General features: G+C 43.5%; 1 protein-coding gene across 2 annotated transcripts in view; it reads left to right on the forward strand.

Moving 5' to 3' along the window:
* FAM131B (family with sequence similarity 131 member B) overlaps nt 1-18,419 on the forward strand; it is a 46,636-nt gene that overhangs the window by 22,545 nt on the left and 5,672 nt on the right. Inside the window, exons 2-7 of one of the 2 annotated variants that reach the window (XR_007891892.1) lie at nt 184-293; nt 1,629-1,664; nt 3,983-4,076; nt 4,663-4,860; nt 5,178-5,321; nt 6,443-7,257. Coding sequence is in view for 1 of the 2 variants with exons in the window: in XM_051643591.1 (XP_051499551.1) it covers nt 184-293; nt 1,629-1,664; nt 3,983-4,076; nt 4,663-4,860; nt 5,178-5,321; nt 6,443-6,987 (1,127 nt within the window). In the remaining variant the exon portion in view is untranslated. Of the gene's footprint in view, nt 1-183; nt 294-1,628; nt 1,665-3,982; nt 4,077-4,662; nt 4,861-5,177; nt 5,322-6,442; nt 17,207-18,419 lie in introns of those variants that run through there. The other variant, XM_051643591.1, reaches the window with a different exon arrangement.

Below are 18,419 nucleotides of genomic sequence, written 5' to 3' on the forward strand. Positions count from 1 at the left end.
TTAGTTGTGTAAAATACAATAGTTGATGATGTTCAATTGTTCTGACTAAAATCAAAAGGTGTGATTTAAAACTACTGTGGCCTTAAACTCAGTGATTCTCCTGGATGCTGAACTGACTTGGCTTAAGATTGCTGGAGCAAATTGTAGTGATATTGATAAGCCTGACTAGATGTGTTCCAACAGGAAACGAAGTGATTGCAGTAGACTGGAAGGGACTAAAAGATGTGGACCAAATCAATATGGATAGCACCAGTTCACTGCATGGCAGCAGCTTCCATCGACCTTCCACTGAAGTAAGTGCCTGTCCCAGACTCACCTACTCTGAGTTCACTTTTTCTGAGTTCTGAAATGGGGCTGTGCATCACTGGGACATTCTAGGAGAGGGCCAGAATGCCACTGTGCACCTGAAGATCAAAATTCCATATATGTGCAGTTTGGCTTGCATTGAATGGAATACTTGAGTCACTCCCTTCACAGTATCCATAGTGAGTAAGAATTTGCAAATGAAAGTGCTTTGAACTACTCATGACAGGAGTGAAACAGAACACAGAAGAAACTGTGGCAGTTCTGACAAGCCTGTAGGTCAGCATTTGTTGAATAATGAATTCGTGGAAATGTCCAACACCATGTCTGTCCCATCTTCTGCAGCACAGAATCTTTTCATTTTGTATTGATGTAGTGAAGAAATACATTTGTCTCCCTTTTGATTTTGAGGGATGCATTCACTAGTAACCTGCTGCCAATTGATTTACAATACAGTATCTAAGGGGCTGGTTCATTTGCTGTTCTGAACTATTGCTGCTTCTGTGATCTTAGATATATGAATTTTCAGCTCTGTAAGGTTAAGGGTATGCAGTCATGTTTAATTAAAAGGTCAAAACTGTTTTAAAAACGTAATATTTGAGGAATCACAAATAACATTTACAAATACAATAAATAAATGTGATATCAATTACAGGTAACACGCAGTTTGCAAAACCATGCAAAATACTAGTGATGTGCTCTAGGTGACCCTGCTCTGGCAGGGAGGTTGGACTAGATGATCTTTCGAGGTCCCTTCCAACTTCTAAGATTCTGTGATTCTGTGAAATACTAATGTGTAGGTATTCTTATTTCCTTAAAGTGGGTCATGATGGACAAACTGAAAGACTACAAGAGAAAATAATTTCAGCAGAAAATAATTCTGTAACTTGATATATTGTACTCGGAATACATAATGTAGCTAGCTCCTCCTTGTGTTAGCCTCACAGTGATGCAACTCCCACGCAGGGGTGCCAGCATTGCAACGTTTAGCAAAGCGCTATTGAAGTGGAGTCTCATGAAAATGTCTTTGTTTTCCTCTCTCTCTTATTCTCTAGAATCATAAAATCATTTAGATTGGAAACCTGTAAGACCATCAAGTCCAACTCTGTACTGTCCTATTGGCTATTGTACCTTCAAACACCATGATATCTATAGACACCATAATCAACAGCAGGGAATGAAAGCAGCTTGAAAGACAAAAGTGTTTTTATTTAATATATCAGCTCAATTAGTGGCTGTTGATTAGGGTAAACTGCTAGAGAGATACATGGCTGTTTGCAACTTACTTTTTACTCTAACATGATATCCTCCTTTGCTTTCCTTAGCAAACACGGACAGATTTCTCCTGGGATGGTATCAATGTGAGTATGCACCACACAACTGTTCAGATTTCTAGTCACAGAAGGACCTAGATTTCTCTGCCATTGGATACAGTGGAGAATAGAATGGAAATGTAACTGAAAGTCCTTAGTGCCACTGAAATTCTGGGAATTATCTAAGATTCAGAGGATGGTGTTACATTTTTGTTTGCCTCTGGGTCTTTTGCTGTCTGGCAAGTATTTAGATCTGCAGGTGGCTATTAAATTGCTTTTGTCCTTTTTGGGACAAATGTGTGTCATTTCATATGTTCTCTTTTTGAGATTTCTGGGCACTGCTTGATAAAAAAAGTTTCTGTCCAGCATGTTTAAAAAATCTGTAGCCTTTGCTTAGAGCATCATTTGATCTTCTCTAAGAGTTTGGGAGAAATGTATGCCCTGTTTTCAGTTGCATACAGAAGTAAAAGAATCCTTAATGTACTCTAGGGAATATGGTCAACACCAGTTAGCTTTAGTTTACAAGTGGAAGAAGAAACAAGCAAACATGTTAATAACCCATGTTCCTTGTTGCTGTTTTTACCTATGGATGAAAAAAAATAAGGCTTCATTTTTCTGGTTCTCTGTGGTTTGAAAGTACTTGGGCCACTGAATATCAAGGGGACTTACACTTTTAACTAACCCTCCCCCTACTGACATCTCTTTCATTGTGGCACTTACAGCTTGGGATCTTTTGCCTAGGTTCACTTGGAGAATCAAATTGTGCTGGAAAATTATGGTGCGTGCGCCAACTGTCTAGAAGAAATTTGTCAAGTTTTTCCTCTTCCGTCTATCTGAAAGCACAAAGTCATGTTTCCTTAAAGAGACAGTTTCCTTACTTGCACTTTCACATTTTCCAACCCATTCGGAATACACGGATCTCTTTCATAATGCAGCTCTTTCACTTTCTCCATGTAATTCCTTTTTTGGTATCAAAGCTGGCTTGTGAATTTCTTCCCATTCCCATTCATTCCTGCCTTCATGTCATAGCTCTCCAGCCTTGCAGTAATGGAGACCTTCTGCAGGCTACTTTCTTTTCTGGGCTGTTCCCATGAGCTGTCTCACAGCATAGCCCCTAGACTGTCTTGAAACCAATAGGTGGCTACTGAACAGCAGGTCCAAGTGGGAATGACCAGTGGGGGCATAGATGGACCATCTTCAATGAGCTTCATCACCAAAGGAAATGCATCATGGAACAAGAGCTATGTTCTCAGCTACATCTTTCACTTTTTACTGTTCTTCCCCTGCTTTCTGATTTCTTCACTTCACATGCTACACACAGACATTCCTGGCTCCAAAGGTACAGGATGCCTTAGCTGTTGCATTTACACTCAATTTCCAGAGAAACTCACCTCTCATATTTTGGCAATTGCCTGGGATTATATGGAGTTCAGGATCTTTACAGTGCCTTCCTTTGTCTCCAAATATTTGACTGTCTTGTTATTGCTCCTCTCACATTTCATGAGGTTCGAGCCTGTGACTAAATAGTTGCTTCATGTCAGGATTTAAAATTTCCACTGTCACGGTCACTACTTTTGAGTGTCTTTGTGTTTGAAATATGCTGGAGTTGATTTTTGGAAATGTTGAAATGAAGAGCAGAAGCAATGCTTATTTAGCCCGTATGAAAATTAAGCCTCATATGCAATACCTGGCATCTCTGAAGAAGCCTAATGAACTAATCTTGCAGGATGGTGTTTTATGATGATATTTATGACTGCTACCTACCCAAATAGTTTCCTGTCCTTGTTATTCAGGGACTGAGGATGAACATAGAGAAGAGAGTGAAGGGAAATAAGCAGAACTGTAGACCTCATTTCCTTACAGGTAGTTGTAGGTGCTTGAAATGGGATGCATCTCTGATACCATCATGTTCATTTTATTAAGACCATATGAGAAAAAAATTAAAATCAAAGCTAATAAATAAAAGCTAACATATATATCTACAGAGCGATGCATATATGATGCATTATGTCTTGCCTATCACATTGTCAGCTCCCCATTGTAAATTCCCTGAATTGTCCATCAGCCATGTCTTGCATCTCTAACAAAGAATTTGGCCCAGTGCAGCAGCCAAAAAGAGGCTTCTGAATGCCTGCTGCTACCTCTCCCACTGACTTTGCCTTGCTCAGTCCCAACAATGTGTAATATCCAGTCGGGTTAAATAGCCTCTAGTTTTTCCTTCCCTTCTTCTGTTATTTTTTCTTGTTGGTTGCTTCTGCTCCTCATCTTCCCCCTGCTTTCTGGAATCCTTACACTGATGTCTCACTTCGGTTCACTTCCTTTTCTCCTTCCTGTTTATCATTTCTTCATATTCTCTCTCTTTTCAGCTCTCCATGGAAGATACAACCTCCATCCTCCCCAAGCTGAAACGCAACTCCAATGCTTATGGGATTGGGGCTTTGGCTAAATCATCTTTCTCTGGTGAGGTCCTCAAAATTTGGGTTTATCCTTGGCAGCTTCTCTCCATAGGCCTTTGTGCCTCTTCCCATATCTCTCTGTTGCTCGCCCAACTGCTCCTTTCTGGCATTTTCCTTTTCAAGGCCTTAGAGGAGTCTCCACCACCGTGGTTCTAGAGACAGAAATCTCTTAGCTGTTGCCATTTCAAAGAACAGATTTGTCTTGCTCCTGTTGGCTTCTCACCATGCACCCCAACTCAGACATTTTCAATTGCATCCCCTCAAACAGTCTTGGGTTTAACCCCATTTTCTATTTCTTAGTTTATTCACTTCCAGGCTTCACCCCTCATGCCCAACTGTGTCCTAAATGGGTTCTAGGCAAGGAAGGAAGTGGTCTTTCATATTTGGGGTTTCCCTTTTTCCCCCTTCTAAAAGCCAGTCCAAGGAAAGATGGAGAAACTCTCTTGGAGAGTGACACAGTGAAAGGTGGGAGACATCCAACCCAAGGCCTGAAGTCTGTCAAGGAAGTGGGGTAGAAGCTCCACTTCCAAGAGAAGTACCCTGGAGCTGTGTAATAGCCCCTCCTTGTTTTCTAATGTCTGGTCCCTTAGGGATATCTCGCAGCATGAAGGACCATGTCACAAAGCCAACGGCCATGGGCCAAGGCCGTGTGGCTCACATGATCGAATGGCAAGGCTGGGGCAAAGGTAACAGCCAGCAGCAGCAGCACACGCACGAGACGGCGCGCAAAGACGCCGACGCCTACTCAGACCTGAGTGATGGGGAAAAGGAAGCCCGGTTCCTCGCAGGTAGCACTAACTTTTTTTGGCATGTGGGGTGGGTTGGAATCTCCCAGAGGAGAATCCTCGAGAGATGGAAGCGTGGAAACCTGAAAAACACGCTCAGGAGAGCCTGTGGGTGGCTCAGTTGACAGAAGGAGAGGAGAGACTGTGGTTGGAGTATGGCCAATGGAATGCAAAGTGTAGAGGGTGAGGGCCAACTGGGTGGTGGGAGCTGCTGAGACAAGAGTGGGACAGTGTAACCAAGAGATGAGATTAAAGAGGGTGGTGAGAAATGGAGACTTTCACACATCTCTGCTTTCTCTCCCTTTCTCCTTTGGCCACAGGAGTGATGGAGCAATTTGCTATTTCTGAGGCAACTCTCATGGCCTGGTCCTCCATGGATGGTGAGGATGTGAGTGTAAACTCAAATCAGGAGAATCCAACAGGCAACTACTCTGAGAACTATCAGGAGCTAATGGAGAGCCAAGGTGAGCACCAGTACCACTTGCTAATATTGAAACACCCCTTTTCTGCTCTTGTTGTCATATTGCTCTGTTTCCCTCTACCCTGTTTTATTCTGTAGCCTTAATTTTGGGGATTGGGATCTAGCAGAGGCATCACCTATTTGTGGAGCTGTCCAAGGAGTCTAATCTTAACTGGGAGGCTCCATAGCCCAGTTCATAGAATCACAGAATGGTTTGAGTTGGAAGAGACCTTAAAGATCATCTAATTCTAATCCCCCTGCATGGGCAGGGACACCTCCCACTAGATCAGGTTGCTCAAAGTCCCATCTAATCTGCCTTTGAACACTTCAAGGGGTGGAGCATCCACAACTTCCCTGGGCAACCTGTTCCAGTGTCTCAGCACCCTCACACTAAAGAATTTCCTCCTAATGTTGAACCTAAATCTCCCCTCTTCCAGTTTTGATCCGTTTAGTCCAGCCCCTCTGCAGTGCGCAGGGACTTTTTGACTAGATCATGTTGCTTGGAGCCCTGTCAAGCCTGACCTCGAACGTCTCCAGGGATGGGGCTTCCACCACCTTCCTGGGTAACCTGTTCTGGCGCTTCACCACCCTTACAGTAAAGAACTTCTTCCTGATATCCAATCTTAATCTAACCAACTCTAGTTTAAGGCCATTACCCCTCATCCTATTGCTATGTGCCCTCCCCAGCTTTCCTGTAGCCCCTTCAGGTACTGAAAGGCCGCTATGAGGTCTCTCCAGAGCCTCTTCCTCTCCAGGCTGAACAACCCCAGCTATCTCAGTCTGTCTGCATGTGCTCCAGCTGTCTGATAATCGTTGTGGCCCTTCTGTATCCTCATTCCAACAATTCCATGTGGTGGAAGTTCCCTCTTGTGTTGAGGGCTCCAGAACTGGACACAGTACTTTGGGCACAACTATGAAAAGCTACCAGCTCTTGCAGTCAGCTGTGGATGTCATAAAGTTTGTGTGCCTACAGGTGCCTTTTATCTTCACCCTCCTCCCCTCTAAAGGATTTATCTAGCCTGTATGGTACAGTCCCACGCACAGGCACTCAAGCTGTTTATCTGAACGAGGCAGCGTGGCCTAGAGAGGGTGCCTAACTGTGTTGTTTCCCTCCTTTACTTGCAGAGCATATGGCTCAGACACAGTACGACAGCTGGCCTCATTCCTACGTCTCACAGGGCATGTATTGCTTAGGATCCTCTGATGCCTGGGAGACTAGTGACCAGTCCCTCATCGCTTCCCCAGCAACTGGCTCCTACTTAGGCCAGAATTTTGATGAGTCCCAGACAAACCTTCAGGAAAGCATTTTGATTCAGAGCAGCCTTCTCCAGCAGCAACAACTGCAGCAACAGCGGCAGGAGCAGAACTTCATCCAGAGCACGGGGCTGGTCCACGTGTGGCCCCTGCAGACTGTGCAGGGTGGGGGTGGTGCTGAGTCCAGCACGTACATGGAGGACCACATTGAGGATGAAGGGAACCCACGGCTGGAGAAGGCTCCTCTCCTAAACAAGAAGCCCTCTCCAGAGGAGGATGATGCAGTGTGCCGGGACCTGGAATCGCTGTCTCCTCGAGAGGAGATGGAACATGCTGCACTGAGCCGCAAAGTCTCAGATGTCACCTCCTCTGGGGTGCAGTCCTTTGATGAGGAAGAGGGAGAAACAAACAACTGATGCTTTCTGTGAAGTTCTCATCACTGCTGAACGAAGAGAGGAGTGGCAAGGGATGAAATTAGGAATGGGATTCTTCTCTCCAGCTCCATACTTCTCCATACTTCTGAGCAGGCACACCTTCCATTCCGGATATTTAATTATTTTTTTAAACAAGAGGAAAATCTTTAAGTGATTGACATATGATGACCTCTTCTTCCCCTCAACCACGAACGCGTATTTTTGCTTTTCACTGCTGTGGGCAACACATGTGAGGTGCTTGGAGAGATCTGGGTTGGTAAATAATTTCTAAACCTTCTTAAGACAAAGTCTTGGCTGTGGATACAGACTCTTCTGGTACTGGGGATGTGGCTGATGAGACAGGCTTGGTATAGGGAGCAGTTATATGGCTAGAATACATCCTGGCAGAGTGGATGTTGCTCTGTGGACATGGTCCCCTTCGATAGAATATCTGAATATAAACTGGTTTAAAATGAAGATACGGCTTTACAAATACAGAGTGCACTAGTATTGTGGTTGTGGCTTTTACAGAGGATAACACTGTATTTGATGTACACTGTACTGAAATGAAAGATTCACTGGGTAACCAGCTCCTCAGTAGCACCTTGACAGGAAATTGTGGGCTCGATGGATACAAACTGTGCTCTGTGGGCACGGGCTGTGCTGCTGTGCAGATGGTGTGGCTCAGTGGGCACGGCTCTGGTATGGCATGGAAGGATGGGTGCAGATACAAATCTAACCCTGCCCTCAGATATTCGTACTTTGGTCTCTTTCTGATCTTAAATTTGCTTGTTTCTCTTTGACATTTCTACCTTCCCAGGAGCTGGCAAGAGTGGTGTGTCCTTTTGGCATTGGAAGCCAGCAGGAAGGACATTTTCAGCTATGGAGAGAGTCATAAAAAGCTGACTCTTGCAGGGGGCTTGAGAACATGTCCATCTTGGTGCTGCTGCTGTATCCTTCTGTCTTTTCCCTTGCCAGCAGTTTGGGGGGACTCAGAGAGTAGGCAGCAGATCCTGGAACACTGTGTACAGGTATGAGAGCACAGATATCCAGTTTACATTGGAGTTTTCAGTTTTTGCTTTTTTAGACATTTTTATATTGCTGGATAAGTGTTCCTAACAAAGCAGTTAATAGTGTGAAAGGCCTGTAATCCAGTCATCATTTAACAGAAATACTGCACCTTTCTCATTTCTGCCACTCCTTCTGCAGTGCCAAATATAACTGGAGAAAAAGGGGTGAGTGGAAGTTTTCTTCTATTACTCTCTTCTTCCTGCCTGTATTTTCTTCTTTTGTTTTCCTACTCCTAAGCAATGTAAATAATGCTCAGTACTTGGTCATCTTGTTTTTCCCTGCCATCTCTTTTTTAGAAGTGAAGAAAGCTGCTTTCAGGAGTTTCCCCTATTTGTACAGGCTCTATAATTTTATTTTGTTTTGTTAAAAAACTGTGGATTATTGACTAGGGGGAATTTGGTGTCTTGCAATTCCTTGCTGTGTTTCTACAGACCTCCTTTTTGGGTGGGAGGATTTTGAAAGGAAATGGAACAAACTGTCTCCTCTCAAGCTCTCACCAGACAATAAATGGGAGCAAAAGCAAAAGAAAAAAATTGTACAAGGCTATCAGTTTTGCTGGAGGACTGAAGAAGAACCAGCAGAGATTACCCAAGTGCTGAGTTTTAATTGCAATACCTTTTGCAAGGAGGCATCAGCAAAGCATGGGTTTAGATCATATGCTAGAGAAAGGAGTTTGCCTGAAGGCTGCCATACTGTCCCAGAGGCAACTCTTTCTCACTTACTCTGACTCCTGTGTACTCTATTTTATTCAGGATACATTTGTCTCTTCCTTGCCTCCTCTTCAGGCTTGGTGTATTTTTTGGATGACAGGAGAGTGATACTTGCTTCTTAGCTGATTGAGGTTTAGAGCCAGCATATTTGCAGGGAAGAATGTCTGAGGAGTATAAAATGTGACTGAAGTAATATCCCAAGTGTCAGAGGTCAAACAGCTCCTGGCAAGCAAAGCAGATTTTGTCCAGGAATAATGAAAAGTGAGAATGAGACTCTCAGGTAGAACTTGACCCCACTCAGCTTTCTTTCATTTACACAGGCAGCTGCATGAAGAGGGTCTCCTCTATGAACACCCAAGTCTTTCCAGCCAAGTCCACTTAAAGTAGATCTGTCTTCCCTCTCCATTGCACCTCTAAAGGAAAGACCTTTGGCAAATTTAAATAAGACTGGTAATTTGGAGTAGGTAAGAGATGAAAAAATTTGTGACCACCTCTTTTTACTCATTTGCTTGGGTTTGCTTCCATGTCTCTAAGGAGGTAGTTCTTCTCCTGAATTATGACCTTTCAATATCTCTCTGAAGATGTTTACACATTCAGGTGCTAACCTTGCCTAGGCAGGAGTGCTTGATAAAGATGATCTACAATTCTTGCAGGAACAGTTCTAGTTCCTTGTACTGAACTGGTTTGGGTCTAGCCATGGAGCAGGGCCTAGGAAATCACACTAGCCAGAGCAGGGCAAGCAAATGCTAAGAGCACCTCAACAGATGACCAATTAGTAAGTCTTACCCTTTTCTCATTTCTTTTTTTAAAAGCCTTTAGGGAAACAAAAATGGTAAGCTATATTCTTTTGTGGGAGAAGATCTGGATGGCTTGTTACTTTTTCCTCCAAACCATTTAGTTTCCATGTGCCTCTCCAGGACCAATCTGCACGTTTATGGTCACTTTCAGAGCAGCTTTGAATGACCCCTCTGCATTGTTTACAGGATTTGGACAAGTTGGTCAGCTTGCCCAGGGCATCTTCTTCTTTTAATGTGGACATGTGCTACCTTTACTAAGATGTCTGGTTGATGTCTAAAAGATTTACATCATCTCCATGTAAGGCAGTGACAGGAAGTTATATACACAGGAAAAAATGTGAAAAAAGTCTAATCTTATAGAAAATTCTACTGAGTTCAACAGGGAAAGAAAACCTGTCTGTAGAGTTTTCTAACCTCTGTTGAATGGGATAGAAAATTATATCCTGCTGTAAAATTCCATGGCCTAATCTCTATACACCTGTAGATAGACTCATTCTCTGTGAATTCTGACTGGTTTGAAGACAGTTCTCTATATACACTTTCAAGGTTGCTAAATTCTTTAAAATATTTTCATAAAGGTCTTGACTTTCTGTGAATAATATAATTTCAGCCTTTTTCTGGGGAAAAAAAAAAAAAAAAAAGGCTATTTTCCATGACCTCTCAACAATCCAAACCAAAAACGTATCTGCCTCTACAGCTGTCAGGAGCTTGACTGGAGAGGGCAGGTCTGCCCATCAACCCTTGAGACATGAGTGAGAATCCTGAGCTTGAACTGGAAAGGCAGTTTAAATTTCTTTGAAAATGGAAAATGGTTTGTATAACCTGGCCTTTTCTTATGTAACAGGCCTGCCCCTTGAGTGTATCCAATATCTGAGAAATTACTTGGAACCTAGAGTGTATTTCCCAGAAAAGCTGTTATTATATAGCTACACCTATCCAAGCATATGGACAGCACAGGTGCTCTGTGAGCAAAATTTGGCCTGCAGTTCCTTTATCCTGGTGAGGAGGGATGAGTTCAGAAGAGTCCAGCCAAAAACTCAGAGCCCAATTTGTAAATTTGTGAGGCTGAAAATAAGAAGGAAAGGTAAGCTTAGTATCACTGCTCTACAGTGACTAAGAAACAGAGCCCTACTCTTCATTTACACAAACCCTTTGTAGAGCAGAGCTGCACTACATCAATTTGTTTTATTTTCTTGAAGCAGTGGAGGTAGAAGATTCCCACCTTCCCCCCTAGCCTTTGTCTTCAACAGGAACTTGAAGTCACTGTGCTGGACACAAATGAAAGCTTAAACACAGGTGACCCTAATTGAAAAAAATCTCAAATTCCACTGCAGTAAAATTCTCCCTGGGTCCTTTTCCCATGATTGTTTGTACCTGATCAGTTACACTATTTCATAAGTTTGGGGTTTTTTATATAAATCTTAAGCTTTCTTTACAAGTCTTGTGGGTTGTCTTCAAGTCCATTACCTCAGGCTCTGGGATGGAGAAGTCAATCTGCTTCTTTCAGTTTCTGTGCCTCTAAATGGTCTTCTTCTGGGAAGCTGCTGACAAGTCACCCCCTTGCCTTTCCCCCCTTAAAAGCTACCATCACCTTTCACAATAGGCTTGCAGCAGAGAACTGAGTTTAACCATACCCCTAAGCTGTTTAAGTGGTGAAGGAGACAGCCTCTGCCCTGACTGTGCTCACCTCCCACAGTCCTTGTGCAGATGCTGATACACACCTGACCCCACAGCAAGTCAGTGGACTTCTTACACTCCTGTAAAAGCGAAGGAGGAAAAAGCCTTGAGCAGAGGGAGCACGATTCTCAGCAGGTGGCCTTTATATCACCTTAGGGAAACCGGGAAGGTACACTTGGAAAAGGCTTCTTCATGATGAGTCTGAGCTGCTAAAAGGAGCTGTCATGCCTCCTCCTTTCCATCACCACCAGCTGTATACTTTCATTGCCTAAGAAGCATCAGTGCTAACACTCATTTGGCCAGTCAGGCACTGGACCCATTCAAAACTACACCTAGTCCCCTATCAAAATACAGTTTACAGAAGGATTGGCTCCTTGGATTGTTTCCCTTGGTGAGGCAACGATGACTGAAGGCTGGTGAAATGTGCAAATGATCATGTTGAAGAATATGTCTTTGGTTGCAGATGCAAACTGAATTGCCTTAAGCATATTATGTGAGATCTGTCTGAGAAGAATAAATCCAGCTAGCGTACTAGGGAGGACATATTACCCCCTTCCTACCCTACTGTTTCCTTAGAATTTCTACCATGCTTTCATCAGATTTGGTCTTTGTTGTTATTTAATGCCCTGTTATTTTCATCACTCTTCCCTCCTCTTCCACAGGCTCCTTTGAGAGAAACCCTTGCAATCAGGTAGGAGGAGATAAGTAATTTGATATCACAGAATCACAGAATCACGGGATATTAGGGGTTTGAAGGGACCTCTGGAGATCATTGAGTCCAGCCCCTCTGCCAGAGCAGGACAGGACCACCACAGAATCTAGGACTGGTCACTCAGAAAGGCATCCAGACAGGTCTTGGAAGTCTCCAGAGAAGGAGACTCCACAACCTCTCTGGGCAGCCCGTTCCAGTGCTTTGTAACCCTCACAGTAAAGAGGTTTTTCCTCATGTTGAGGTGGAACTTCCTGTGTTCCAGTTTACATCCATTGCCCCTCATCCTATCACAGGGCACGACTGAAAAGAGATTGGCCCCTCCTTCTTGACACCCACCCTGCAGATATTTGTAAACGTTAATAAGATCCCCTCTCAGTCTTCTCTTCTTTAGACTAAACAGCCCCAGGTCTCTCAGCCTTTCCTCATAAGACAGATGTTCCAGTCCCTTAATCATCCTCATAGCCCTCCATTGGACTCTCTCAAGTAAATCCCTGTCCCTCTCGAACTGGGGAGCCCAGAACTGGGCACAATGCTCCAAGTGAGGTCTCACCAGGGCAGAGTAGAGGGTGAGGATGACCTCTGTCAACCAGCTGGACACACTCCTCCTAATGCACCCCAAGATACCACTGGCCTTCTTGGCCACAAGGGCACATTGCTCCCCCATGGATAACTTGTTATCCACCAGGACTCCGAGGTCCTTCTCTACAGAGCTGCTCTCTAGCAGGTCCATCCCTAATCTGTACTGGTGCATGTTCTTACTCCTCCCCAGGTGCAGGACTCTACACTTACTCTGGTTGAACCTCATTAGGTTCCTCTGTGCCCAGCTCTCCAGCCTGTCCAAATCTCACTGAATGGCTGCACAGCCTTCAGGTGAATCAGCCAATCCTCCCAGCTTCACATCATCAGTGAACTTGCTGAGGAGACACTCTGTCCCCTCATCCAGGTCATTAGCGATGATGTCGAACAGGACTGGACCCAGCACTGATCCCTGGGGAACTCCACTAGTTACAGGTCTCCAGCACCATTGGTCACTGCCCTCTGGGCTCTATTGTTTAGCCAGTTTTCAATCCATCTCACTGTCCACTCTTGGATCCCACACTTCCTGAGTTTGCTCACGAGGATGTTATGGGACACAGTATCAAAAGCCTTGCTAAGGTCAAGGTAGACACATCCACTGGTCTCCCTGCATCTGTCCATTTAGTCACACCATCATAGAAGGCTATCAGGTTAGTCAAACAATTTCCCCTTGGTGAGTTCATACTGGCTACTCTTGGTAACCTTCTTCATTTCCATGTGCTTAGAGATGACCTCCAGAATGAGCTGCTCCAACATTTTTCCAGGAAGGAGGTGAGGCTGCCTGGTGTGTAGTTTCCTGCATCATCCTTCTTGCCCTTTTTGAAGACTGGATGACATTGGCTTTCCTCCAGTCCTCAAGCACCCCTCCTGTTTGCCATGATCTTTCAACAACGATGGAGAGTGGTGGAGCAACAACATCAGCCAGCTCTCTCAGCACACGTGGATGCATCCCACTGGGGCCCATGGATTTGTGTATGTCCAGTTTACCTGACTGATCTCTAACCCAATCCTCATTGACCAGTGGAGAGTCTTCCTTCCTCCTGGCTTTCTCTCTTACTTTCAGGGCCTGGGATTCATGAGGGCTGGTCTTAGGAGTAAAAACTTAAGCAAAGAAGGAATTCAGCAACTCTGCCTTCTCCACATCCTCTGTTACCAGGGCTCCCACCCCACTCAGCAGTGAGCCCACATTTTTCCTATTCTTCCTTTTACCACTGATGTATTTGAAGAAGCCCTTCTTGTTCTGATTTACTTCCATTGCCCGGTTTTGTTCTAAGAGGGCTTTGGTCTTCCTTGTTGCCTTCCTACATACCCTGACAATGCTCTTGTAGTTCTCCCAAGTGACAAGTCCCTTCTTCCACAAACTGTGGACTTCTGTCTTCCACATGTTTTTTCCAGGAGCTCCTTGTTCATCCATGCAGGTCTCCTTCCTCCTCTACCCAATGTTTTACTCCAAGGAATGCATCTATCTTGAGCTTGGAGGAAGTGATGTTTGGCCCCCCCTACCTTCTAGAGTCTTAGCATGCATGAATTAAAACTAACATGCACAGATCTCCTATGCACTCAGTGGTTAGAGTCCATGGCAAGTAAAGATACTGGTAAGTCTTCTCCTGTAATATGAAGAGGCAGGAGTGAAGCACAGCTGTTGGAGGAGAAGGTTTATTCCTATCTTTAAGCCAGTTCCAATCTAGTGTGAGATCCAGAAATCACTTCACCTGTAGGGAGAGTCTGTACGTGATGTACTGCGTACAAAACCAACTAAAACCTATTAGTTTTAGGCCCAGGTAAGAGATCTGGAGAGAAGGAAACTGTTCTCTTCATTTGACAGAGGTATGAGACATGGTTGTGAGGCAAGGAAGTGTGCAACTGTGTTTGCTCTGTGCAATAGCAAGGAGTCTAGCCAGAGAGGGAAAGACATTGAGATAAAAGCTTGGGGAAAGGAGCAAGAAAAGCTTGAAATCTTACATTTACACAACACAGGAAAGAAGCTTCATGGCAGACTCCAGACAGAATGAGTTCAGGTAGAGAATTGCTACACAAGCTCTAGTTCCAGGATTGGTGCAGCTTATGGTACTTCTTAGTCCAAGCCACACTTCCTTCTCTAAGGCAGAGTGAATAGGAAGGAGACCTCCCTCAATTTGGGTACGTACTAGCTGCTTTTTCATCATATTTGAAAAACACTGCACTTTATGCTTCATTCTTCAGGGGAGTCATATAGTAAATACACCAATTAAGAACATAGTTATTGTCCAAATTAAGTTAATGTGAGTTCTGTGCTCACTGGAACCCCAAAATATCTGAATTTAGATCGGTTTGCCTTGACTGTTTTGTTGGTAATTGACTAGAAAAATAAACAAACTAAAGTAAATCCACCTCTAAATGTTGTGGAGAACAGAGCAGTGTTGGCATAGTCTAAACTCCCCATTATAATTTCTCCCAGATGGAATTTCCAGTGTTCCTTGTTCAGATAACTCTAAACAATCTAGCATTTCTCTTAAACTGAAAATTTTACTGTTTCCAAATGAAAAGGGAAAAGAAAGGAAATTTTAAAAAAGCTATTCTAATACAGAGCAGCTGGTACCTTTACATCTAGAAAGATATAAATAAATAAGTTTCATCTTTGATTTCCCTCCCCTATGGCAATCTGACAGGGAAAGGAAAAAGAAATAGGGATAATGTGAGTAAAGTAGTGCCTATGAGAACTAAAAATCTTACAGCTTACAGCTTAATGACAGCTTACAGTCATTAAAGCACAGTCTCAAATAAAGATGCAAGCTGTAAAGTCAACATCAGGTGCCTCTTTTGTATCATGGGCTTTTCCCAGGCTGAATGGGTAGTGAACCTGCACAGGAGCAGAAGAGAACAGCTGAACATCTGTGCCAGATCAATGTCTCTCTTTGCCTCAGAATCTGTCAGGGACCCTAAGCAAGACTGTTGGGCACACCAACAGCAGCTCAGCCAGCTTCATGAACTGAGTGGGGTAGGCATGACAAGTGGTTATTGCATCAACAAACAGACATGAAAGACCTGAGTTTAAAACAATAGCGTCTATTTGCATCCTTTCAGTGACATTTTTCCCCAACAGAGGCAGAACAAAGTGTTGTTTTTTCCTTGAAAATCAAGAGAAGGTCTGATTGTTAGTGTTGGTCTGCACAAAAGAAAGTATGTGATATATTTTTCCACTGCAGATACACATTGTTGTAAGAGGAAAAATTTAGTCAGGCCAGGACTCTCTGAAAAAGAGGATGTTTATTAAAACGGTAGAGACTTGTTCAATAATGTTCTCAATGCAGATATGATAGAATCGTAGAGTGGATTGGTTTGGAAGGGACCTTAAAGATCATCTAGTTCCAACTCCCCTTGGCAGTACTTACCTACTGATGTAGCTGCTGTCTTCTAGGAACAGAGGGGCTGCACTGTTCTATGGAAAGAATGCTACTGAGCATCTTCCTAATCCCATTTGACTGAGGACATCTTAAATGCCCTCTGAAACCTAGTCTTGTTTTTGCTTTCCCCTAAGGGATCAAATATCCATACTAGTAAGACAAAAAAACATCTAAAACGGCTTTTCTCCATTACGGACACAAGCTCGTGCACCAAGAGTTACTTCTAATATGATAAAAGCATCAAGTCCAGTCACTGGCCTTCTGGATTCCATTTCATTTGGCATGGAAATCCAGTCATGAGTAGAAGGTCAAAGGGTTAAGAATCTTCTTCTAGAGCTCTGCCAAGCTCTGGTCATGCAAGTGCAGTGGACTTCCCTTCTTTTCAGATACTGCATGTATGAGCAATGTAGCAAGCCAAAAGCTCTTTTGCAGATATATATTCTTGTTTGGCTTCCATTTTTCTTCTCTGATTTGTGGATCTTGTGCATGATTGGAGGTCTCTGGGAACCCTACGCTATAAAATTGGGACTCTAAAGTAATATTACAGTAAAGAGAGTTTCTCTTGTTTCAGATTTTCCAGATACAGTAGAGTCCAGACTGAGGATTTGGGAGGTACAAAGGTGGTGGATGGGAGTCTCAGGGGTGGCATATGGAATGGATTCCTGAAGCATGTTTAAAAGTAAAGGCTTGGGTCTTCAAATGTTGTCTTCTCAGTACCTGAAACTGCTCTAACCTAAGTGCATGGCTCAACAGAGGTTGCCGCCAAGCAATTCTAAAGAGCTTTCCCCAAGCCTGTACACATTTTCTGCAGGGAGGGTTGCATGGTTGTGATACGTATTCTTTCAAGCAAGTGCTTACAGAGGTGCATTTGATGTTTGGGGGAAAAGTACTGAATGAAAGCAACACGAAAAGGGAAAGGGACCCACTACTGAAAGCCTTCATTCTTACCGTGTCCCATACTAGCCCTTAATAACTAAAATGAGCCTGATTTGCCTTTGGTCTTCCAGCTCCAAAACATGTTTGCCTGAAAATTTTTTTGTTGGATATACTTCGCATGTTTTGATAATGTGATTTATGAGATAACACTTCTATGAAGATAAATATATATATAAATACATTCATCTGCAACTGCATACATACACATACACACACTACATATAGGCTTAGGAAACTATGTGGCACTATACACCTCCATGCCTGGATGTGGCAGCAACAACACTAAAGGAGAGGAGGTAGCTCAAAATAGCATGTACAGTCCTTTCTGGAGTTGTTATTAAAAAGAATGTGGTCTTGCCATTCTGGCTGGTGGAAGTGTTTTATTTCTGTGGGGCTGGATCCAGGGGAGTTGCGTCTGAGGATGGAGGATCCTAGGAAGAGGGGATGGGTCTCAATGAGATAGTCTGATGGAGGACATTGAAAAGGATCCATGGTGGCTTGGAGGAGCATCCTGAAGTAGAAAATATATGATAAACTGTTTCTCATTGAGAAGATAAGAACATGGCATGTTTGACTACAGAGGGCTAAAATCTCCTGTATGCCTGTGGCCTGACATAACACAAATCCCAGGCCATTGAGACAGATTAGAGGATAGAATCACACTGACAGGATCCTCTAGTTCAGCATGGAGTGAGTGTTCCCGATATACTGGGACAGCATTTTCCAGGTGATGAGTGACTTCTGTCTTGTCCCAGTGTTGATGATGTGCAGACACATTTGGTACAGAGCTGGACAGAAGTTTCAGAAGAGCAGGTTAGGAGAGGTCTCAAAGAGGAGTCTGATGCTGGGGTTGTCAAAAGCACTGCTCTGGGTACCAAGACTTGGGGTTCACATTTCAGTTTTAAAACAGTGCTTCTCAGCCTTCTGTCCTCCTTGCAGGTTGGGGAACTGGTTGACCCAGAGGGAAAGGAGCATCTCTGCACTTCCAATGTTGTATCCTCTGCTTCTCGTGTAGGGCATTAGACCAGATACAGTAGCACTGTAGATACATATGCAAATTTTAAGTTCTAGACATAAAAGATACCTGTTTACTTGTGAAGATACTTACTTATAGTATTCCATTGGTTCTTAGGGGGGCAAAAGGAGTGAAGCAGTCCCTTGCCCTGCTTAAGGCACAGCATATTTCACAATCAGGGATATTTAGCAGGTCTTTGCCTTCCGTGTCCTATTTGAAGTTAATCTCCTTCCAGTTTACATTCTTTTGCTTCTCAATGGATTCCCACCTACCTCTTGGTATGTATGTCTGCCTAATTATGTTAATGTAAGTAACTGTGATTTACAGAAGACAGACACATTTAATTCCTTTAGGTTTTGGGGATTCTTTTTGTTTGGTTGGGTTTTTTTTTAATAAATCCTGTAAGTTCCCTAGTAATTGCTCTTGATGTGTGTGTGTTGGTTTTTTGTTTGTTTGTTTATTTTTGGTTTGGGATTTTGTTGTTGTTTTCAGGGTTTTTTTTGTGTTTTGTTTGTTTGTTTTTTGTTTGTTTGGGGTTTTTTTGTTTGGTTGGTTGGG

The sequence above is a fragment of the Apus apus genome, chromosome 1 (genome assembly GCF_020740795.1).
Source record: "Apus apus isolate bApuApu2 chromosome 1, bApuApu2.pri.cur, whole genome shotgun sequence".
Classification (NCBI taxonomy): Eukaryota; Metazoa; Chordata; class Aves; order Apodiformes; family Apodidae; genus Apus; species Apus apus.